The sequence below is a fragment of the Oculina patagonica genome, chromosome 4 (genome assembly GCF_052425735.1).
Source record: "Oculina patagonica isolate OP01 chromosome 4, crgOcupat, whole genome shotgun sequence".
Taxonomy (NCBI): Eukaryota; Metazoa; Cnidaria; class Anthozoa; order Scleractinia; family Oculinidae; genus Oculina; species Oculina patagonica.
This window is the reverse complement of record NC_135761.1, coordinates 8,811,363-8,834,390: the sequence shown is the minus strand read 5'-3', so window position 1 is coordinate 8,834,390 and position 23,028 is coordinate 8,811,363. Positions and strand designations below refer to the sequence as shown.

The following is a 23,028-nucleotide window of genomic DNA, read 5'->3' as shown; positions in this document are numbered from 1 at the left end:
TGAGAATATATTCTGGGAAGAAAGCATTGTCTTAGAATTAACCGCCTCTTTCGCTCCCGCTACACGTGAAAATTCAGGGCAATATATCCTAGGTAGAAGCGGGAGCCTAAGAGGCAAAAATATTGCAGGCTAATCAGTTAGATGCTGAAACGCTTTTCAGAGCCAGTTCTCGTTTTTTTTTTTTAAATTAACACCGCACCGTTGATTGGGGTGCTTTCACTTGATGCTTTAACTTGTGATCAACCTCTGCAATCAGTTTTTGGGAGTAAATTGCACTTTCCGTTTGGAAAATCCTAAACTACACATCATGAAAAAATGTAATACCCGTCAGCAAAAATACTGACAGCTCGTGATTGTACGGTTGATATTAAAAGCATTTTAATCTAGTAAGATTACTGATAGCTAGTAATTCACAGTGTCCACGTGTAAGAATGATGACTAAACATTTTTCTTGTGATTGATTAGATTATTTTTCTCTCGTCATATCGGCTCACTGCTTGCCACGTGGTATTACAACAGCGCCAGTAGTGAACATAAGGCGAGTAAAAGGGGTATCAAATGGTCTTTGCTAGCGTTTTTCTTTGCGAGCCGAGCATTGACAAAATTGCCTTGCAGCCGAGCACTTTTCAAACCTACCTCTATTAAAACCGAGCATGCGGCACTTGTAAAAATATGCGAGCACGGCAAACGAGCACCCACTAAAATTTTGCGAGCATTGCGAGCACTCACTTTTTGAGGGACCATTCTTGACTCCTGAGTAAACGCCGTATTTCGATGAAATTGTTGCATGTTGATCAGCAGTTCTGAAAGAAATGCCGTTCAATAGTTCTAGCTTATGCGCGTCCGCCTTGTTGTATTAAAGTCCAGAATCTGTGAAGCGACTAGAAGCCAGTTTTGCTTTCTCCTTTTCACTGCATTCCAAATTTTTATAGTAATTTTTGTTCAAAATTGACACTGAAAACCCCTCTTCAGGGAGCGCCAGTAAGTAAACGTTAAAATGTATTGTTTTGTACTGTATTGTTAGACTAGGAACAATCACTATTTTTCGCAGAGTCCGTAGAGCGGGAAGCGAAAAAAGAGAAGCGAAAAACTAAATGACGGTGCGAAAAATGGGGATGAAGCGCGAAAATTTATTTTTTCGCTCCGCGCTCGACGGACTCTGCGAAAAAATAGGACTGCTCGTTGTCTACTGTGTTGTATGCTAGTCCAGCGAAGGTCAACCTCAGCATTCTGTGGGCAAATAAAACATAAGATGTACGGTGTATGTTTGTTTTTCTTGGTACAAACAACGCGTGACGGGACAAGCCAGAGAGAAGTAAAAGCTATGATCATATTGGATTTGATACTAGAATTCAGAAAAGCCGTTGTATATTCGACGGTATGATCGTGCTCTGCTATCTTATTCTCGACGATATTTGGTAAGCGTTGTGTCTATGGCACGGTATAAAAAGTTACACAACACTTTTGTCGTGGTAGACTATTAGTCCATCAGCTAGTGGTGTTGTATGGCTCACTTAAGGGGAACAAAGGAAACTTGTCTAATATTACTCTTTGACTATTAAGCATCATAAAAATGTGTGATAGCAAGGATAAAACGGTAGCTTTCACTGTGTAAATCGAATTTGAAATTTGCTCTCATATCCTTCTTTTGGCCGCCATCTTGGATTTTAAAACAAAACTCCTTAATTTTTTTTATTCGTTCTTAAATACTTACGGATTTTTTGCTTAGATATATATTTGAGAGGTTCTACATATTCGGGACATTATTTTAGCATTGTTTACGGTAATAAAAGCAAAGTACGCAATAAATGAGGTCGCAATGTCCGCCATTTTGTTTTTCAGCTCGTTTTCCTTTTGCTCCTCAATCATCTAAAAAAACAAAATTACCATAAAGGCGTTCCATCGCAATGCTACGTTTTTTCAAGTATACTACACCATTAATCAGTATACCCCAAATCAGATTACATAGCTACGTCCACGCATAAGGTTAGAATAGGGCTCAGTTAAGAGATTGTTGAGTACAGAACAGACAGAATCGCCACACTCGTATAAAGTCCTCCTTCACTGCTGCTATGCTTCTGTCAACTCTTCTGGAGCGGTGAAGGAATTACCGGAAGGGAATCAGTAGCTCTTCTCTAGATTGTGGCTTGAAAATTTCCTCTTGTAACATTGAGTTCGGCTAGTGGAGATGCCTCGCGTGGTGGGAGTTTTCCCGGGCGCCGTTCACTTTTCTCTGGCTTCACTTTCCCTGGCGCCGTGAATCTCATAGCACAGCACATCCACACTCTGACACGTCTTCTCGTACAGCTGATACACTTATGCTTTCGTATCTTTAATGATCACCTCGGATACTGCAACTCCTCCCCGCTAATCGCCATAGCTCGGACGTACGTTTCGTACGTTGGCAAAGCTCCACTTTTCTGGTCTTCGCACCTCTTCCCTCTTTTTTAAAGTACTTTGCATGTCCGTGGGACGATTGCTTTTTAGGGGGATTTATTCAAGACACTTGAATGGCAATGGTATTTTATCTACGCGCTCTCTTTTCTTCGTGAAATAATTTTTAAATCAGCACTTTTTGCTTTATTTGTGGTACAAACAGTCATATTGTGAACAATAATCAGCCGTGGCGACGTCACATATGACATCACGTTGTTGTTTTTGAAACACTAGAATGAACGAAATCATGTTGTTAGTTCCAATAAGTTTTAAATTTGCGTTTGAAAGCGATTCGTTTACGTTAAAAGAATGCAGGAAGCTTTGTAGCTTTTTCACCCCAAAAATCCAAGATGGCGGCCAAATTAAGAAGCCATAGGGGAGCCAATTTAAAATTCGATTTTTAAGTGAAAGCTACCGTTCCAACCTTGCTATCATACATTTTTGTGATGCTCAATAGGCAAGGATTAAGATAAGACATGTTTCGTTTGTTCCCCGAAAGTGAGCCATGAACCCAAATTTTCGGATCTCAGCTGATGGACTATATGGAATATCCCACTTGTCAGTTGTATTTTCTTGGTATACAAAGGCTTGTGTGTATACCGCGAAAATACAAGTGTCTCGTGGGATATTTCATAGTATACCACTCGAAAGCGTTGCAGACGAAAATGTTAACGTTTCGAATGTTGACTCTTTGTCAGTGTAAAACGCCACCTTTTCTCTTACGCTCTTGGCGGGCAAGTAGTTTCTTTAGAAACTAGTTCCCTTATTCTATAGATTTTTTAACTAAAGATCTCCCACCCCGATACTACTCGTTACACCGCGAAAGTGGCAAAAGAAAACTTTTATTTTAATTTTGCGTGAAAAAAACTATTTACAAGACAACTAAGTTTTTTTCGCTGTAAGCACTAGTACGTTTAGTGTGCATTCATTTTCGTTTCAAGTCGCTGTATCTTGTGGATCAACCCGATACATTTCTGTAGAAAGCGCGGGAACTGAGATGACGCCGCGGATTCTTGTGTTGTGACCGCATCGTAATAGGCGGAGTATTCCTCTTCTTATACGATTGTCGCGCTAACAATAAATAAACGGATCCAAACACGAGTTAAATAACAACCCAACCCAAGACAAGACCATAAACGAATTTCGTCCTTCCGAAATGACGCGAAGCCAGGCGAGAGTCAAAGATAGTACGAGCGGCACGTGACAAAGAATGAAAGCTCCGATCACATGAATTGCGGTACGGTGTTTAAGGCTTTTTTCTCTTTGAGCATTTGTCTTGTGACTTTGGGGTCAGTCTGTAGCGCGGCTATAGCTCTCCGATGGCGTTTAATAACTTTGAACATCTTGAGATACAAGAATCCAACGACAACAAAGAAAGCGACGAAACACCAACCTATGGTTGCGGAGAATCGTTTGCCAGTATGATGCAGCCACGTGTTTTTCACAACCAAAATAACTAGCCAGACACACCAGGTAGTTAGCAAAACTTTCAGTATCCTTCGTCTTGTGACTAGCGCTTGATACTTGAAGGGCTTCAAAATCGCAAACGAGCGCTCGAGGGAAATAAATAGTATAACAATGACGGAAAACACGGTGCATATCTGAAGTTATTATTCAACACATGCGCGCGCTGCCCAAATATGGTCAAAATGTTAACGATATCTGTCATCCGTACATAACAGATATCTTGCGATATACGTAGGTTGCGAAGATTCGTCCGAAATCTTGTAAAGCGGTCCATAATTACAGTTTTTCTTTCTGCAAAATGTGTTTCGTTGACAATTTGTTGAATAATAAAACAATTATCCTGCTCAATCTTGCGGAATATCCTCTGATTTTAGCCAACTCGGCCTACGGCCTCGTCGGCTAAGTATCAGGCGATATTCCGCGCGATTTCGCAGGATAATTGTTAAATAAACGAGTACAGCTGAAGCCAAGACGCAGTTCACATTGGTGATAACAATTTGCCATTGATACGCCACGAAGGGAGGTACAGCAATAACTCCTGTCAATAGATCCACGGAAGCCAAGGCTTCTAATAAAATATTTGGGTTCGTAGAAAATACTGGCTTGCCATGAATCGTCAATAATACCAACAAATTACCTCCGACAGATAAAATTCCAGTGACGATGCAAAGAATTCCATTCAATATAAGCGAAATCAGTAGAGGAAACGTTTCTTGAACTCGTGGCACAAATGAAAGGGGGCAGTCCAAAGTTTGGTCGGAAGCAGTTGCCATAGTTGTTTTGACTCGCTTGTTCTTTGACTCGGTATGGTATTGTGGTATATATCTAGCGCAGTTAGTTTTAACAAGTTAACCGGAGGTCACGCAAGTCAGCATTATTTTGGTTCTGGCTTTTGAGTACCGGTTCACAAAAGCCGATGCTTAAGACCAAACAATACACTACAGCTAATCACGGCGCAACGGTACACGAGGACAAAGCTGTCATTGTGACATAGCCGCCTCTTTACAATTTCAACACAAAGATAATAACAAAAGAAATCTATTTTAAGAAACTGGCTTCACTGCAAATCCTAGGGGAGACCTTGTGGCAAAATAAAGTGACCATTCAACAGGTTGAATTAACGGAAACCCTCAACAAAATCAACTGGTTAATCAATGACGGGAAATTGCGATAAAATTTGGGTATCAATAATTGCCAACGAGACAGCCGAGCCAAGAGGCGAGGCTGTCGAGGCGGCAGAATCATAGAGCCGTGTGCGTAAGAGTGTATAGGCAGAGAAAATCTTAAGTTCTGCGTAAGGGACTTCTTTTTTGACCATATTTGGGTGTAAGTAAACCCCATATTTGGGTTGTATTGTTCTTCCAAACTGGTTCCCAGTCTCTCACTCCTTGCTAGAGAGCAAATGACCAAAATGGCGTCCACGCGGCTAGCTGTTAAAATTTTCAATGTGGTCATTTATCCCTTTACCGATAAATACACCTTTAGGGAATTATAAATCGAAAGAGAATACCCTACAGAATATTCGGCCGCCGAAAAAATGAACATCAAGGTCTTCAAAGTGATGAAATAATCTTTCGACTTTGGAGTCCTTTGATTTACGATCGAAGAGAGACATGAAACTCAAAAGCGGACTGTTGACTTCAAATAGAGTTTTCTTGGCTTATGAGAATGCTGAAGTCGGATAAATGCTTCCTTTTAGTGTTGATTGTGTCTATAGTAATTGTTTGACCGATGATTTATTCCAAATCAAATACCGTTTATATTTTATTTGGCACGCATTTTCGCTCCGCGTAGGAATAACATCAATACAAAGCGACGCTCACTAAAATTACTGCATGTCATACACACAAGAAAGTCAAAAGTTCTTTTACTTCTAATGGCAAATGTAATGTTAACTTGAATAAAAATTTTGTCTCCAAATAATCCTTAACCGTTCAAGTTTTGTTTTCTGTTCAAATTTTTCAAGTTTTGCGTAACTGAACGTGGCACGTGCACTTCGAATGCGAGACTGAAATCTGACCCCTGCATTACTGTCTCTGATTACTGAAAATTATTTTTAAAAAGAATCTTAGCAGTTTTGATTTTGGGATTTGATTTATAAGAAGTTCTTGAAATGCAACTATCCCTTTTGTGGACGAAAACATTTTAACCATCGCGTGTTGTATTTTTAAAAAAAAGTGATTAAACCTCGTTTATTGCCTACATTTTGTGACATTTTAACGTTGAAAAGAATTTAAAGATTTGTCAAGAGTTATCAATCTGTCAAACCCGTAGCCTGCGTAGCAGACATCTGTGTACGTTTTTTAGTGTGTTTAAAAAAGTGCGCGATCGCGAGAATACGCGCGCTGGAAACTACGGCGCCTGCTACGCAGGCTATCAAGCTTGTTTCATTTATGAACACCAGAGAAATAGCATTTTTTCGCATATTACCTAAAATACAATTTACCACATTTTGGTCATTTCAAATATAGTTCTATCAAAAACCATTCAATATCTGTTCTTATGAACAAACATGAGTATTTCGCTCGTTGGCACTTACCGATAGGTACAACTAGTAATATATGTATATGTGGTCATGCAAGTAAAGATCCTTGTTTGTTTGTTGTTACACTCATTTTCTTCTATATTAATTAAAGAACGTCTAAATCATCGCGGACGCGAGGCCAGGAAACGTATCAAAGAGCATTGTTCGCCGTAATTCGGTGTTCCAAGTTGTTTTGACTTGCTTGCGCGGCCTGCTCTCCGTGATCTGGTGCGGAATGTCGCACCAAACAACTTTCGGTAAATTTTAACTCATTTCCACTCTCAGCCTGAGGTATGTTCTTCGCATGTTCTTAAAAATTTGGCCAAACTCAGCCTCAACGTTCTTATAAAAAAATTTGGCTAAAATCTGTGGCACAGTTCCTTTAAATCAGGACCCCCGAATCAATGAGGTTAGTCTAGTCTGCTCGTAATATGAGCTGCAGTGGCCATTTTAAACTTGTACTTTAATTTTTGCTTGTTTTCACAAACTATTTAAAACTCGCCAAGTAAATCTTTAACTTGGGATAGTTTTTTACTTATTTAATTTAATTTGTTCCGAACCGACCACTTTACAATTTCAACGCCGCGACCGTGAAGTCAGAATATATAAATTAGAATATTTTTTTTATTGTACTAAACATATAAAGTCAATAAGTTAGCGCTCGAAAGCCCTTAATTTATTTACAAGATTTTATAATTTTTACAGTGTCTTATAAAATGCTTGTTAACAACACATTTTGTCAACAAAAATACTTCTATTTTTACACAAGGCTTCACTACTTCTCGGGTGGAAACATCCTATCTTGCGAGGTCTCAATAGCTCTGTATGTACACGTATGTATGTACAACAATGCATCGTTGACGTTCATGGCTGGTAGAGCTTTACTCGGATGTTGGATAAAATGGATTGATTTTAGTTGAAGACCGGTCTATAAATTACTTATTCGTCGTTATACAAATCCAGAAGTGCTTCTAACGCTTCCACAGTGACTGTCAGTGTTCCAATCTCAGAGTTACTCTCAATGTCGTATACTGCAAAACAGATACAGTAAAAACCACATATAAGAACCTAAAATTTAAGAACCTGTTAGGCTAAAATTTTCATTTTAAACCCCTTTTTCATAAGAACCTATTTAGCCTAAAATTTTCAATAGGTTCTTCATTATTTTACAAAAATAAAGGCACAGACGAAATGAAACACAGCATTTTATGGACACTGCAGCATGAAAGACATGCATGCTAGTACTTTGAAAAGATAACTAATGTATGGTTATCATCTTAACTGTATTTTAGATCATTTTTTAATACACCAATATATTCCATATCACATATGCTCTGTAGTAGTTATCTGTGCTGATCGCTAGTGCCCCTATTAAATTAAGAACCTATTAAAAACCTAAGTAGCCTAAAATCCCACTAAATGTCATTTCTACAAGAGCCTATTTAGGCTAAGTTGAAACATCTAGGTTCTTATAGGTGGGTTTACTGTATTCAATAAGGTGATACAACATACTTGTTTATTGGCTAAATTTTAAAGGGACTATGTCACGGCTAATTTAATTTTATGTTATAAAATTTTGTCAAATATTCGCTATGAAACTAAATGTTTGCAAAGAAATTAATTCTATGATTCTAAATGAAAAAAAAAAAAAAAAAACATAGCTTCATTGCAGCCAAATGTGTCTCCCAGGCGTTATTACCTAAAGTTACAAGCAAACAAGATTAACTTTGAAAACTGTTCCGCCGGACCATATTTCAAAAACCCACATCGCAACCCGTTTCAATCTTCGTCGCTTTTGGCCATCCGTTCCTTTGTATTTGCTGTGTTATTGAAATGTTCCTTTACTGTTTTTTAAGGGTATTTTATATATTTAAACGAATTTGATGGACATTTTCTATACCTATGTTTGGCTTAAAACCGTGACACGGTCCCTTGAAGTCTTGCTGGACTGAGACTAACAACAGCTGTCAGAGATTGAAGTAATAACATTCACTGTATGACTTACGTTCAATGTCTTTGTCGACGAAGTCCTTTCCTTCATTTAATATCTGATGACAAGAAAAAGATTACAAAACGGTCTGGCAAATAACTTAGGAAGACTCGTTCCATAGAATGGCAAATTGGAAAAGTTCAAAGAAAGAGTAAGAAGTAGGAGTTGATGGATTCATTGACAAAGACGGCTGGAAAGAACTGTTAACACAGGGAAATAGTGGGTAAGAAAGGGAAAAAGGGAGGGGGAAGAGGGGAGATTAGGAACAACGCAGAATTGGTGGGGATGTGGACGAGGTAAGATTAGGCGGAGTCGGGAGGGGTACATTTGTAAGTGGGGGGATCAGGCGGAAAGGGGGAAGAAGGGAGATCAGGTGGGATGGGGAAGAGGGGAAATTGAACAGGGAGTGGAGATCAGGCAGCTAAGGGGAAGGGGGGAGATTAGGCGGGTAGGGGGAAGAGGGGAGATTAGGCCGGGACTGGTTTGCTGACAACGCTAAATCTCTGTACTCTTTTAAATTAAAGCTTAGGGATCGTCTTCTTTTAAACTTTTGATCATTATTTATTTAGTTTTCAATTTTATTTGTAAATATTAGTGTTAAGTAGATTTATTTTTTATTGTAAATAGTTTCTGAAAAGCCCTATGGGGAGATTACTATTAAAGTTTTTAACGAGAGATGTTTGTTATCTGATTTACGGTGGTAAGAGCGGCCAAGAGGGAGGGGCTGAAAGTTGAGTAAAGGATGAGAGTTGCACGAGGATTTTCAACCCTCAGCGAGCGAGAGCCATACAAGAAAAAACTATCAACAATGTAGTTGTTGAGCTTTGAACAAGAAGAACATAGCACATCTACCTATACATGTGTATTTTAAATAACGTCAGTGTCCTAAAGCTAAATGACCCGGATGATGTGTAGGTAAGGTACCAACCTGCAGGAAATCCACTGAGGCATAAGCCACATCAACACAGTCGCCTTCATCCTCAGGTGGATCACTGACTACAGTGAACTCCAGTCTATAAAGAAATACAGCAGTTAGTTTGGACGATCACGCACGGCGGACAACTGAGTAGGTGTGCAAGATGCATACACTCAGCAGAGCTGTGCTCTAGCAGAGTCTGGGTGCCACAGGCGACTTATTTTTTTTCTTTGGGCTATTTGTATAACTTTGCTATCATGAAAGTTTTTAAGAGCTGGGCACCCAAGATTTCTTGCATAAGAGCCTTTGGGCACCGTGCAATTATTCAAGAGTACAGCTTTGCACTGATTTCAGGAAGAAGATTGATTAGCTTACAAAGGGAAAGTCTCAAACAAACCATAGGTGCCATGTGACACATCTAGCCAGTCTGACATACAGTTTAAAGAAGCGAGACAAGAAATAGAAGAAAATGTGGTCAAAGAAACAAATTATCAAACAGACAAAAGAGAAACAGACAGACAGACAGACAGACAGACAGACAGGCCGACTGACAGACGGACAGACAGACAGGCTGACAGACAGGCCGACAGACAGACTAACAGACAAGCAAAAAAAAAAAAAACATGAAAGAACAACAATTAAACTGATAAACAGAAAGTATATCAGAATATCTCACTTTATATCGTTGGACAACATGTAAATCAGGTAATTTCTTTTCGCTTGATTTTTCTCAGCATCCACATGAAAAACTGAAAAACAAAAGAACGTCAGAGAGAAATATCAAAAGCAAGCAATGTATCAGTATTCTCATACCAATTACGTCAAGTTGCCGGTGCCCATTCAACACCTGGGTGGAGAGAGGCACTCTGGGACTAAAGTGTCTTGCTCAACGCAGTGATCCTGGTAAGGCTCAAACCCAAACCGCTCGACCTGGAGTTTAAAACGCCGACCATTAGATCAACGGGCCCCCACATATTCTTGATATTCTAACAAACACAAAATCTAGCGGATTGGGTGTCGTTTATATTGTATGTTTCCAAAAATAAATTGTACCCGTGTCGCAAAAACACTACGATGAGTTTACGGGATATTCCGGCTGTAGTTTAAACTTTAAAGTTCTTTTTCACAAAACTGTCTGACATTTCCACTAGCCATTTAAGCTAGTGAAAGCCCAAAATCTACTAGCTTAAACTGCATTTCTACTAGCCTGTGGCTTGTTGGCTACCGTTAGTCTCGAGCCCTCAAAATTGTACCAGTGTGGTTATAACACTACGGTGAGTTTTACGGGATTTTCTGCAGTTGAAACTTTACCTTTCTTGAAGTTATATGATATAGGCCTGTTAGGAGGAGGCTTTGGTAAAGAGATGGGCGTTTCCAAGTCAGCAGGATCATAATCCAGGAACTTGTAAGCAACAAACAGTTGTTTAACGTTTGGATCATCCAAGATTGGCGCTTCTGAGTCGAGGGTGAGACTTGTGACCTGGATGACCACTGTCGAGGCAGGCTGAAAAATCAATACAGTGGAACCCCGTTAACTGAATACGGACACCAAGGGGACAAGTCGAATTGTCCGTATTATCGGGGTGTCCGTATTAAGCGGGTTCTCAGAAAAAAGTCACAGATACATGTTTTATCAACACAAAGACGAAGGCGAACGTTCTTACGGCAACAAAACGTTGTTTGATTTTACTCTAACTGTAACAAATGCAAACTGTGAACTCCCTGACTAAAATTAATAGTTTTTACGAAAACCTTACGATCTAGTCAGACACTCGAACTACACTTTAATGAACTCAACAGTGGAATTATTTGAAAATGTCGCAACTTTACTATATACAAGAAATAAAACGCATTTCAACAGCAACCGAACGTTTTCTATAAAGTTTCCTTTGTAACCGAGACTCTAACCGTAACCGTTCTTAAACTCTACAAACTCATTTAAAAAGTCGGTAACTTAACACGGAAGCTTTGAGCTTGCGACACAACCAGGCGGGCTGAAGATTCGACAAAACCTTCGTAAGTCACGCTATTACGCTACTCTGTGAGAAATCGTTTTAACTCGTCAAATTATGTCATTATTGGCAAGGGTGAAGTTAGCAAATAACCGCGACAATGAAAATTGTCAGTGCACGGATAAACAGTGTCCGTAAAGCGGGGTTGACAATGTATGACAGTGTGTCACTCGGGACACGGAAAAGTGTCCGTTGTCCGTATTAACGGGTGTCCGTATTAAGCTGGTTAATTTAAAAGAAAATGTATGAGGTTTTCGTCGGGACCAACGAAACTGTCCGTAATACCGGGGTGTCCGTATTAAGCGGGTGTCCGTAAAGCGGGGTTCCACTGTATTAAAAAAAAACTTATCTAGCGTCTGGCTTCATACAATAACCAAATTCAAGCCCCTAAAGTAATAATGAAGTTTTAAGGTATTTATATTCAAACAAATCCTAAAGCTGCCACTCGATAAAGCTTTGATCTACACAAGAAAACGTTTGGTCTGCAGTGCAGGCTAATTTTGTTCGCGTCTCGCCGCCATCTTAGAGTCGCAAAGCCCTGGCTCAAAATGCGCTCGTTCGCTCAAATTGCCTGCACTGCAAGCTAGAACTGAAACAATTTTGACGCGCATATTTATCATAGTTTAACGCTTCCTGGCCAATCAAAATTCAATTAGTTAAACTGGGAGGCAGCCACGTGCTAGTTATTGCACGTGCATCTTGTTGCCTCTGTGATTGACAACGAAGTTCGGAAACCAACAAAAAGAAGCTAAAAACTTGTCCAACAGTCAAAACATTTGGTGAGTGGCGAGGCTCTTCACATATGCAAGCTAACAGCGTCTAATGGTAAAATAAGTGGACAGCGGTTAACTTACCTAATCAAGTTCTATTTCATAAAGAAACACCCTGAATTTTGCTTCAGCATTCCCCTTTGAGTTGAGAAGTGCAGACCTACCTGTGCGACTGATTTGGCGCGAGAATGTCTCGGGGAAACCACCACAGCTTCACTCTCACTGGTCTCCGCTCCACTTTCACCAAGAGGGTCTCCTTTTTCCTCTTCTTTATTATTTTCCTCCTCCTCCTCCTCCTCCTCCTCCTCCTCGTCTTCTTCCTCTTCGTCGATGTCCTCCTCTACTTCTTCTGCTGGTTCTTCTTCTTCTTCTTTATCTAGTTCTTCCTTGGACTCCGCCGCGGGAATGGGTAGGTCCACTTCGTCACCGAGTGTTGAATCGAAATCTAGTCAGCAAAACCACACAGTATAATTAGCGCAAGTTTACACGAAGTAGAACCTGATTTAGCGAAGTCTGCTGACCAGTACCTGACGCTGGCTCCTCAAACATGGTGTCTTCACTGACCGCCGCAGCTTCAGTCGTCCGTCTCATTTCTTCGGCTACAAGTGCCTCGTCATTCTTAAAGATAAATTAAAGTGTTAATGAATTTTTAAAGTAAAAAGCTTGCCGGTAGGTAACAGGATGAAGTTGCTGAACCCAACCCAAAAATGACTAATCACCGCTGTTACGAGCTCAGTGGCTCTTTCTTAAGGATTTCTATGTCACGATGCGAGGCCTTACACGTATGCCGTGACACCAGTCATGAAAGAGATAGGTAATGTCACGAAATATAGTCATTTTTGGCGATGTACAGAGGCCAGCGCTTATCTTCGGTTTTTTCGTACCATGAAGCAGCTAGGAATATTTCTACTACCCCTTGGATGGAATGCTAGTCCATCGTAGGGTTACCACCAAGCAGGTAGCCATTTAAACTCTTAGCTGAAGAGAGTCACCGTGAAAGTTAAGTGTCTTGCGCAATTTTTAGTCAAAATGCAAACTCTTTATTTTTACACATGTCATGTTTGCAAACAATTCATTTTGTCTTTCTAGGCCCTGCAAACAATTTCAAAAAATAATGGTCCGACCCTAACCATAAGGTCACCGTGCCTACCCTAATCTCCCGTTTGAGTCATTTTCACAGTACCTGTTCACTCTCGGAGGTCTCGGACTCGGTAATTTCTCTTCTGGACTTCACCTCGCCTCCAGGCTCCTCCATTGGCTCCTCGGCCGCCTTGGCCATCTCGTCAATGGACATTTCCTCCACTGGCTTCTCGGGTTCAAGTTTTCGGGTGCGCGGGGCAGGCTGGGGTTTCTTGGCTGTTGCCTCCACCAACTCATCTACTGACATCGACTCCAGTGGCTTTTCTCTTTGTTTTCGGACATCGAATAAAATAAATTCAACCAATTAGCAAACAAAGGCAAGGTGAAAAAAAAAAATTAAAACTCGCGCAAAAGAGTAGTTTTAAGTAAACCTAAGGCAAAGGGTATCGATAAAATTGAAGTCTCATTGGCTTGGCAGGTCTCTCATGATTTATCGAACAGAAGAACGGCGGCAAATTTGAAATCTGTGTGGGTGGCTTGTTAAATAAAAAATTCTCGTATCAATTTAACGCGTTTTTAGTGATACTTTTTAATCTCGACAAAGTGATGTGATGTCGCTAGAAAAAAGTGGATCATTTACAGTGTTATAAGAGAAATGTTGAACTAATTATTGTCCAAATTCGCGAAAATTGTGTCTCCAAATACCGCTCTTCCATAATCATGAAAACTTCGTGTAATGAGGTACTATGTTATTTCGTCTGTTATAATGCCGTTGATTTTTCGGCAAGGTGAAGAAGAGGCGAAAAACCCGCTGGCTTCGCAGGTTCGAAAGATATTCAGAATATGTCAAGTCGCTTTTCTCGATTTGAGCTTCTCTTACGATAAATTTGTCCGCAAGAATATGTAGTGTAACTTACTTTTTCCGCTCATCCATTTTTGGTTCGACCTTTTCTAACAGGTCCGATGGTTTTCGTTTAATCTTCGCCAGCTGAGCAGGCTCTCGCCTTGCAACCTTTTCTTGGCGCTGCTCCTGTTTAGGAGTCGATGAATCAACAGGCGAGGGCGGTTTCTCTCTCTTGCTCGGTGACTTGACAGCGGATTTGTATTCAGGTTCACTGTCAGAGCTGAATGGTTCCTTATCCTCGGGCACTTGCATTACTCGCTGAAAAACAACGAAAAGGAATCATGGTTGTTTACCCGTTAGCAAAAAATATCCGGAAATTCTGTTCGGGATGTGAATTGTTAGCGAGCGAACTGACGGATTTCCGAATGTTGTTTCGGCGGCATGAAACAAAAGACAGAAAATCGTCTGCGTTCGCAGGCTAGTAAATGGTAAGATAATTTTGGTTTTGACTATTTTGCGTGACCGGAACCAGCCTACAGATGTTCACTGCAATGTTTCCTGTTTACAACTGTTTGGAATCACCAATTTTTTGCTATGTATGAAATTAAGCCGTTCATCAGAATATCGCATGATTAATCTTCCCAAACCTAAGCGGCATATGAAGCACACAACAAGTTTTACAATCAGGTGAACATCAAAAGTCTTCAAATTACTGATAAAAAAACAAAACAAAACAAAACAAAACAAAAACAAAAACAAAACGAAACAACAACAATTTAACTTAACAGAAGTCTTATAGTAGAGGGCTTTATAAACGAGAGAGTTCTTTTATAACAGCAAAATCTTAAATGTAATCTCATTAATTTTTTTATTGGGACGGCTTATTATTAAAATAATTTTTGACTCTAAGATTGTCATATTTGGGGGTGGGGGCTTACTTGACGATATGTTACTGGTAGTAGGGCTTGAGTAGTCAAGAAGAAGTACATACCTGAGGCGCAGCGCGAGGCTTGGCACTAGCCGGAAGATAAGTATATCTCCATTTCAAGTAAACATCGATTGTTCCATTAACACCTCCGGAGGCCTGAAAAATTCAAAGAAGATGGGAACTTAAAATTACGTTCGTTCACGTTTTCAATAGTTAATTTTCCCTAACTCTCGGCCATTATTGTTTTAGCCTTCTATTTTGTTTCTTGCTGTGTTCTACCTTCTCAGTAACTATTAATTTCGATTTCAAGCGAATTTCATTTGCTCACGACAAAATGACTTAACATATACACATTAATCGGCTGAACATAAAGCGCGAAAGCAGGGATTGCAGGGATATTTGCTCGCGGACATTACTTGTTCCGAAAAGCCAGGGGTATTCCGAGAACTAAGTACAAGGGAAATCGTGCGCTTCGAAGGAAAGTTTATGTCCGCGCTACTTCAAATATTTTTCTACTAGCTCTCTCTTTTTGCGAGATGTAGTCCAGGATGTAAAATTTCTTAATAATTTCGAGACTGTTCGTTGAACGTTGAACGCGCGAAAAGCATCGCGAAAGATCTAAACGCAAGCGCAGAAGCACCAGCTCTTTCAAACATTCAATTCTATCCGATCTAAAAATTGAGTTGAGTCGAAAATTGAGGAACGTAGGAATGGTGAAAATATTTGACTTACCTTTTGTAGTTCGAAAGTTCCCTTGATGGTCTTGTCATTAGCAAGCGTTATCAACGGCACTTTAGCGAGTCCAAGGTAAACTGCAGGCTCGGGATCAGCATCATCAAATACAAAGATCTCCAACGCCTAAAAATTACCAAACAAAAACCCTTTCAGATCTAAATATTAAATCTGCTTACTGATAGCCATACATTCCTTTTTAAGTAAGTTGTGAGAATTTGGTTGAACACTGCGATAATATCCCTTCATTGGCGATTGTTTTTGTTCACATCACTTTCGAGTGGGATTCAGTCAGATTGGTCAGTGCATACAAAAGCGCGGAAAAATTCACCTAAAGCCAAGTTCTGATTGGTTTTGTTTTCGCACGTGATTGGTCAGAGCACGCTGCACGAGTTTTCTTAACCAATCACCTAGTGAGCACAAACAAAACAGACACAAACGCGCGAGAGAATTCACCTTAAGCCAAGTTCTGATTGGTTTTGCTTTTGTACGTGATTGGTCTGAGACTCTGAGAACATTGCACGAGTTTCCCTAACCAATCACAGGTTCTGATTGGTTTCATTTTTGTACGTAATTGGTCAGAGCACGCTGCACTGTTCGCGCGGGAAAACCCCGCTAAGCCAAACCGAACAGGTTTTGGTTTTGCATGTGACCGTGGTACACACACAAAAAGAGAAAATGAAAAAAATACAGTCAACTCTCTCTAAAACGGACACCGTCGGGACCGGCTCCAACTGTCTGTTTTAGATAGGTGTCCGTCTTATTGGGAGTTTAGTTACAGTAAAATGACTGAAAAACGGTAGGGATGAGACCAACACCAGGGGCCCGTTTCTCGAAAGACCCGATAACTTATCGGGCCCGTTAAGCCATTCTTAGTTATCTGTATCTTAAAAACAGAGACGTGTATAGGCCTGAAACTTTGTATGAGGGGAACTTCCGTTGATATTAAAAATATCATGGAATAAAACAGCTCTATAATCATAAGGTTCAGGATTTTGCTTTGGCTTTCCGGGTGCGAAAACTTATCGGGACCTTCGAGAAACGGGCCCCAGGTGTCCGTCTTATAGTGGTGTCCGTTAAAAGAGAGTTGACTGTAATACTATTCCAGTAAAGCTGTATTACCGCTGCCCTGAGGTACGTATCAAGTTCAGGTGTCATAGGCATAGGAAATGTCTTGATGTCATTAAACTCAGGCGTGTTGGTGTTCTGTACGATGTCTGTATCATGATCAGCAAAGTCAAAGAAACGATAAACCGCGTATGGACTGGGCTGAATTCCTGCAAAACAGACAAAGAGCAAATTAATTCTACTCTGTTTTACGCTTACCACGGGTGGAGGTGAAAAGTCTACTTTGATACTTGGAAGATTGTCAACTTTAGATGAGAAAAGCTGCTGCGAATTTGGAAATTTGACGTTTTGAGCACTAGCTTTTCGTCGTTGCTCCGTCAAGGGGCTAATACTCGAAACGTCAGCTTTTAAACCCTAAGGTGCTTTATAATAATAGTTTACCTTTATCAGCTTCAAGTTAACATTTAATTAACTAAGTGTTTGCCCGCTCACCGACCCAACACTACTGTTTCTTTAGAAACTAACCACTCAGTTTATTAGAACGCCAAGCTTGCACAGAAGAAAGTGTAAACAAATTTTTGTAAACAAAATTTAAGCTATAGCGGGGCTGTGTTATGGAATAGTTTATCGAGAGAAATAAAACTACCAAACTCTCTAAATGAGCTTAAAAATAAATTGAAAAAAACACACCTTCGAAAGGGCGATCGACTAGCATTTAATTACGTTCGCGCAAAAATTTTCTACTCGATAGATTTTTTTAAAATTTTTACTGCGGCCAGGTGATGAGTAACTTGTGTCAGAAATGTAAAAAGAAGTTGGGCTCACCGACTTTGTTTCAGAGATGAAGCGTGTGGAAAACTACCTTGATTTTGAGAAATTGGCGCGCGTAATTCAGCAGTGTTTACAAGGCTTCTAGTTAATAATATCGAAGATAAGTGAACGGAGGCAAACGATCTTAGTCACATTTTGTACAAGGGCGTCTGTTACTTAAATAATTCCTAGAGTTGATATCCTTTTTGTAAGACTTAACCCTGAAATTAAGGCATTAAAAACTTTCGTACGGCAAAACGAAAAGCTCGAAAAGCGTAATCCTAACGTCAGTCGGACAATAAAAACAAACTTCCACTCGATAGATTCTTTTCATTTTCTCGCAAAACGTAGATATTAATTAACAAAAGTAATCCGTTAAGAAAAAAGTAGGGGTCACCGACCATTTAAGAGAGCAAACTCCAAGCGAAGTGAGCAGAACGGCCACCTTCCCTATATGTGCTTAGAAAGTTTTCTCAGCGCGCGCGCTCAATGTATGGCGTGGATGGCGTTGCGACATAAATTACGTGCGCAGTAAGGATGCGCATAAACAATTAGCGTGAACGTCCTTAATCCTTGTAAAGCAGGTTTATTATGTTATAACTATTTTAAAATTAGCTTTTCTTAGTTAGTGTTTTCAGTTATCCTTTCTTTTTTAATAATTGTAGCTTTATCTGAATGGAATTTACCGTGTTTAAATAACGTTTTCAGTTCAATTTTAGTTTCAAAGTGTTTGAAAACAGACGAGGTATAGTCTCATTCCTTCTTAGGACTAATACAGAAGACTTTACCTCCTGACCGGCGGACACGACTCTTACCTTGTCTTCTTGGTTTAACCCCATTGCATCTGATGATATGCACGTCCAGTTCGTTGACGTCAGAAGGCGGTTTCTCTGGCACGTGACCAGCGTCTTCGAGGGCTTTGTACGCTCCGGAGTTCATGTAACCCAGCGCCTTGGTACGCTCCTAAAACGGAACAGAACGCATATCAAGGTTAAATAACCGCGACGATCTCATAAAAACAAAAAACCATCACTCATACTCACCCTGTATAATCTGATTGCTTGGTCCATAGGAACTCTTAGTCTGACCCAGTACTCCATTGTCGCGAACTCGACGCCTTGACACGGGGGCCTGGAGCCTTTTAATAGAGGAAAGATAAGACAACAAACTGAAAGCAAACTGAAAACAGAGCTTATAGCAACTATGCGAGTACTTTTGAAGAATAAATAGGCGCAATCCTCCAATCCATTAAGCCAAATGGCTAGCAAGATTCGGAAAGATTATACAAACTTTCCTACTGACAATCTCGAACGGATTTTGGGCTGAATTTCAAGAAGCTTCACTGAGAACAATAATTCTTACCTATAAGCTTAGCAGTGCCATGAACTCTCCCATGAGGTTTCTCAAGCAGGTCTCTAAACTTCAATTGACAAGCTGCTACAGTCTTGTAGTCAGTACCAAATGCTCGATGGATCTCGATTAATGTGGATTCCTGTTAGATCAAAACATAATTCATTGAAAACATGTAAAATAGGCCAGTTAGTAAAGCTCAAACCAAAGATATGGTACTGTGAGCATAGTCTGAAATGTCAGCCGTCCTCTCGTCCCAACCCCCCAACGAAGGGGCGCAGGCCTCTCCCAGACTGACTGAGAGCAATGAACCAATAGCAAAAACATGTGACCAGTCAGGGTGAGTGCGGGAAAACATGAAACCAACGAAAAGCGCGGGGAACAAGTAGACGACGGCAAGCGCTCAGCGGCAAGCCCGTAACAAGTGGAAAGCGCGAGAAAACTGGTTCCAAATCATGATTGAATCTGTTTGTGTACAAAACTGGCCAGCAAAAGAAAAAAATATGATTTGCCATGTTAGAGGGCACTGGACTAGTTTTATGAACCCATTGTAGCTCCAGCAAACAGAAATCAAAGCAGTACATCAGTAAGTTGCCTACCTTTTGCAAATAATGCAGGAAGAAATCGTCAACTCTCACAAGATACTGCGAAGTAAAGTTGAACTCGGGTCTGAAAGAAATTAAGAAATGACTCATTTAGTGGTAAATTCAACAGATTATAAAACGAATGACCTTGTATTAAGGATGATAAATTATTGACTTGGCCAACATTAAATATCGATAAGTTTCACTTATAAGTTTCACTTATCTAACTTGTCTAAAGAAACAGAGAAACAATAAGAGGGCTTTTACGTTTCAGGTATTACTAAGTCGTTCGGCAGAGCAAGGATGAAAATCTAAATAAATGCTCGATATCGCAGTTTTCACTTGAGTGTCGAAAGTTAATTGCGTTTTCTTTGGTTTGGCATTGCTACGCTTAGTGATTGCTAAAAAATCTCGCGCCACTTTCTCAGCCAATCAGAAGTAAAATCAAAACCATTCGTGACTCGCGCGCGCACGTTTTCCCGCGCTTCGTGCCGGCTACATGTATTTGCTTTGAGTTTTGATTGGTTCACTGAATTGTCTGTGTTTTTTGTGATTGGCTAAAGTAATTACTTTGGTTTTGGTTTTGGTTTTACGACACTCAATTGAAAACTGCTCTAGTAACTAACAAAGAAAGCGTTACTTTGTGTTGGCGAGCTACTAGTAATTTGGTTTGGAATGAGAGCCACTATGTTACTAAAGCGATTTCTGGCCTGACCCCTCCCTCCTTGGCCACAGAATTGTAGGTTATTTAAAGTGAAGGAGAGTTCTACCTGGTTCCCTTGACAACGGGCGTGGTTTGAAGTTCGTGTTCAAAGAACTCGTACGTGACAAAAGTCACTGGCTCATCATCCTCAAACTCTTTGATGGCTTCTTGAGAAAAGATTACCTGATAAAAATACGAAAATTTGTTATGCAAAATAAGATCAGCATAACACAACAACAAGCAAAGCTAACAACAGAAAAGCACATATCTAACTTTAGAGCGGTTTTCACTTTAGTGTCGAAAGTGAATTGTTTTTTGCTTTGGTTTTGCATTACTACGCTTAGTGATTGGCTTAAAAATCTCGCGCCACTTTCTCAGCCAATCAGGAGTAAAACCAAAACCAATCGTGACTCGCTCGCGCACGTTTTCCCGCGCTTTGTGCCAGCTACATGTATTTGCTTCGAGTTTTGATTGGTTCACTGGATTGTCTGTGCCTTTTGTGATTGGCCAGTGTAATTACTTTGGTTTTGGTTTTACGACACTCAATTGAAAACTGCTCTATATACATGACCAAGGGCAAAACTACCTTTTCAATGTGAATTTCAAAGATATTTTGTCCTCGTTCCAGCTCGACTGTACTATCCATTTCCTCAAACTCGGACTCCTGCTAACAAAATAAGGTTAACAGAATAAGATTTTAAAACCTCTAAACCCGCACAAAGCCTCACAAACAACAGAACTGAATATCACTGCTCAGAAAAGGCTCTTTAGTGTATCACCTCTGATGGAGCAGCTTTATATTGTTTGGTTCCATAAGCTATGTCCCGCATCTGGCTTTCAAGTTTCTGTAAAAAGGAAGACAGAGAAGGAGTGGACACTTAAAACTAGCCTCCACCGCTGGCTTTTCTTTTTAATCCTTAATATTGGGATTCCTGTGGTAGCAGAGGGGAAGAGAGAAAACTGGCACTAGTAGAGAGGAAGGCTGGAGACGAGGGAGTTCTTTTTAAGTCGTGAATGCAAAGAACGACTTATAGCGGTTTGCTGGAGAAATTCAATTAAATTTGTGTAAACTCCCTTGGTAACCTGGCAATTTTATATTAAGTTTAAATTAAGTTCAAAATGGCGGATGTACAAGGGCTGGTTTCCCGAGTTGTAATGCAAACTTGTGGATGTACATCAGGAGAATACGAATATTTTTTCCTTTCTGGAAGGAATTTTTCTAGTGAGGCCAGTGCTCGAATCCACATTTACACACAATGCAATGGAAAGGATGGCCAATGCAAGGAAGCAAGAAACTTGCACGCCGAACAATAGCTTATTTTGAAAGTCCGCGGATATGAAATTATCTTCCATTGAAATGCAATCAAATAGTGGGTAAGTAATAAATCACCCTAAATAAGGCAGTATTTTCCGCTACAAATTAGTCTCACTCAGCAAGATTAAACTGATACGTTTGGAAACAATTAGAGATATCTTGCTTTGTCTTTCGGTCGATCATTCATTTGCACGTTCGTCAAGTTTTTGTATCTCGTAATATTTTATATTCGTTGTCACACTCTCGTTAACGAAGTTCCCAAGTACATCTATCTCATGACTTAAACTTAAATCAAAATTTCCTCTGGCATTCGTAGCTCATTGGGTAGCAAGCCTTATCATGTTATGTGAATGATAAATTTGCTCTGCTTTTGAAGGCAAAAGTACATTTGTAAACACAGTATTATGCATAAAACCCTTACAATTATTTTTTCTTCATACACATGGTCTGTCAAAAAGGGACATATTAGTTCAACTGTGGTAATTGTAGTTCTCCAGGGGTGTATCATTGCACTCAGGTAATTTTTTGCTTTGTCAACATCCACTGAGTGCTATGGGGTAGACATTCAAAGAAATACTGAGAGAGTACTATTGTTAGCAGCTATTAATTTTAACGATTTTTTCTGAGCAAGATTTAGCGACTATATAGGGATTTTCCAAAAACTTCAAAAAATAGTAAATATATCGTGTAAACCAGCTTTTACTGGCTGGTGATGAATATATGGCTAAGATGAAAATTAATGTTCAGTAAAAGAAAAAGACTACCATATCTTGACATTGAATGAATATAAATTGCATTGCCTAAAAGAACAAAGTTACCAGTATCCATTTTTGTGTTCCATTAGGGTGGGAAGGGGGGACGTATACAAAACATGGACCCGGGTCCATGGACCACCCCTGTGGACCCGGTCCATGGACCACCTTGTGGACCCGGTCCATGGACCACCCCTGTGGACCACCCCTAATTTTCAAAAGAAAATCAAAGTGTAGAATGGGGACAGGGTATAAATTGACGGCAGGTACCAATACCCAAAACATTGAAATGAAACCACCAAAACGAAACGACCAAAACAAGCTAAACCACCAAAACGAAACCGCCGAAACAACTGAAACAGCTGAAACGAGTGACAAAGTCACCGAAACAAGCAAAACCTTTACCAGCTAACCGTAAACAGACTAACCGGAGTCCTAGCTAGGCTAACCGGAGTCCTAGTTAGGCTAACCGGAGTGCTATTCAGGCTATAAACCGGAGAGCACCTTCCATGCCTTCCACTCCGATTGGCCACTCCAGTTAGCCTAACTTAGCCTAATAAGCGCTACACAGTTTTTAACAATATTGTGATCTTATTAGCCTAATTAGCACTCTGGTTAGCCTCAATAGCACTTCGGTTAGCCTGAATAACACTCAGGTTAGCCTGTTTACGGTTAGCTCTCGCTAATGGTAATGGTTTCAGTGATTATGTTTCGTTTCGCTTGTTTCAACCGTTTCGGCGGTTTCGT

General features: G+C 40.1%; 1 protein-coding gene across 2 annotated transcripts in view; it reads right to left on the bottom strand.

The window, feature by feature from the left end:
- Window positions 1-7,054: 7,054 nt before the first annotated feature.
- Window positions 7,055-23,028, bottom strand: part of LOC144649405 (protein fantom-like) — a 35,192-nt gene continuing 19,218 nt past the window's right edge. The window contains exons 23-41 of one of the 2 annotated variants that reach the window (XM_078508891.1): window positions 20,994-21,059; window positions 20,801-20,881; window positions 20,282-20,397; window positions 19,527-19,596; window positions 18,940-19,069; window positions 18,621-18,715; window positions 18,393-18,540; window positions 16,822-16,976; window positions 15,700-15,825; window positions 15,031-15,123; window positions 14,113-14,357; window positions 13,299-13,521; window positions 12,643-12,733; window positions 12,280-12,560; window positions 10,645-10,837; window positions 10,010-10,082; window positions 9,346-9,430; window positions 8,433-8,475; window positions 7,055-7,458 (exon numbers count right to left, since the gene is read on the bottom strand). In XM_078508891.1, coding sequence (XP_078365017.1) covers window positions 7,367-7,458; window positions 8,433-8,475; window positions 9,346-9,430; window positions 10,010-10,082; window positions 10,645-10,837; window positions 12,280-12,560; window positions 12,643-12,733; window positions 13,299-13,521; window positions 14,113-14,357; window positions 15,031-15,123; window positions 15,700-15,825; window positions 16,822-16,976; window positions 18,393-18,540; window positions 18,621-18,715; window positions 18,940-19,069; window positions 19,527-19,596; window positions 20,282-20,397; window positions 20,801-20,881; window positions 20,994-21,059 — 2,406 coding nt within the window. In that variant the 3' untranslated portion in view covers window positions 7,055-7,366. The remainder of the gene's footprint in view (window positions 7,459-8,432; window positions 8,476-9,345; window positions 9,431-10,009; window positions 10,083-10,644; window positions 10,838-12,279; window positions 12,561-12,642; window positions 12,734-13,298; window positions 13,522-14,112; window positions 14,358-15,030; window positions 15,124-15,699; window positions 15,826-16,821; window positions 16,977-18,392; window positions 18,541-18,620; window positions 18,716-18,939; window positions 19,070-19,526; window positions 19,597-20,281; window positions 20,398-20,800; window positions 20,882-20,993; window positions 21,060-23,028) is intronic. The other variant, XM_078508892.1, reaches the window with a different exon arrangement.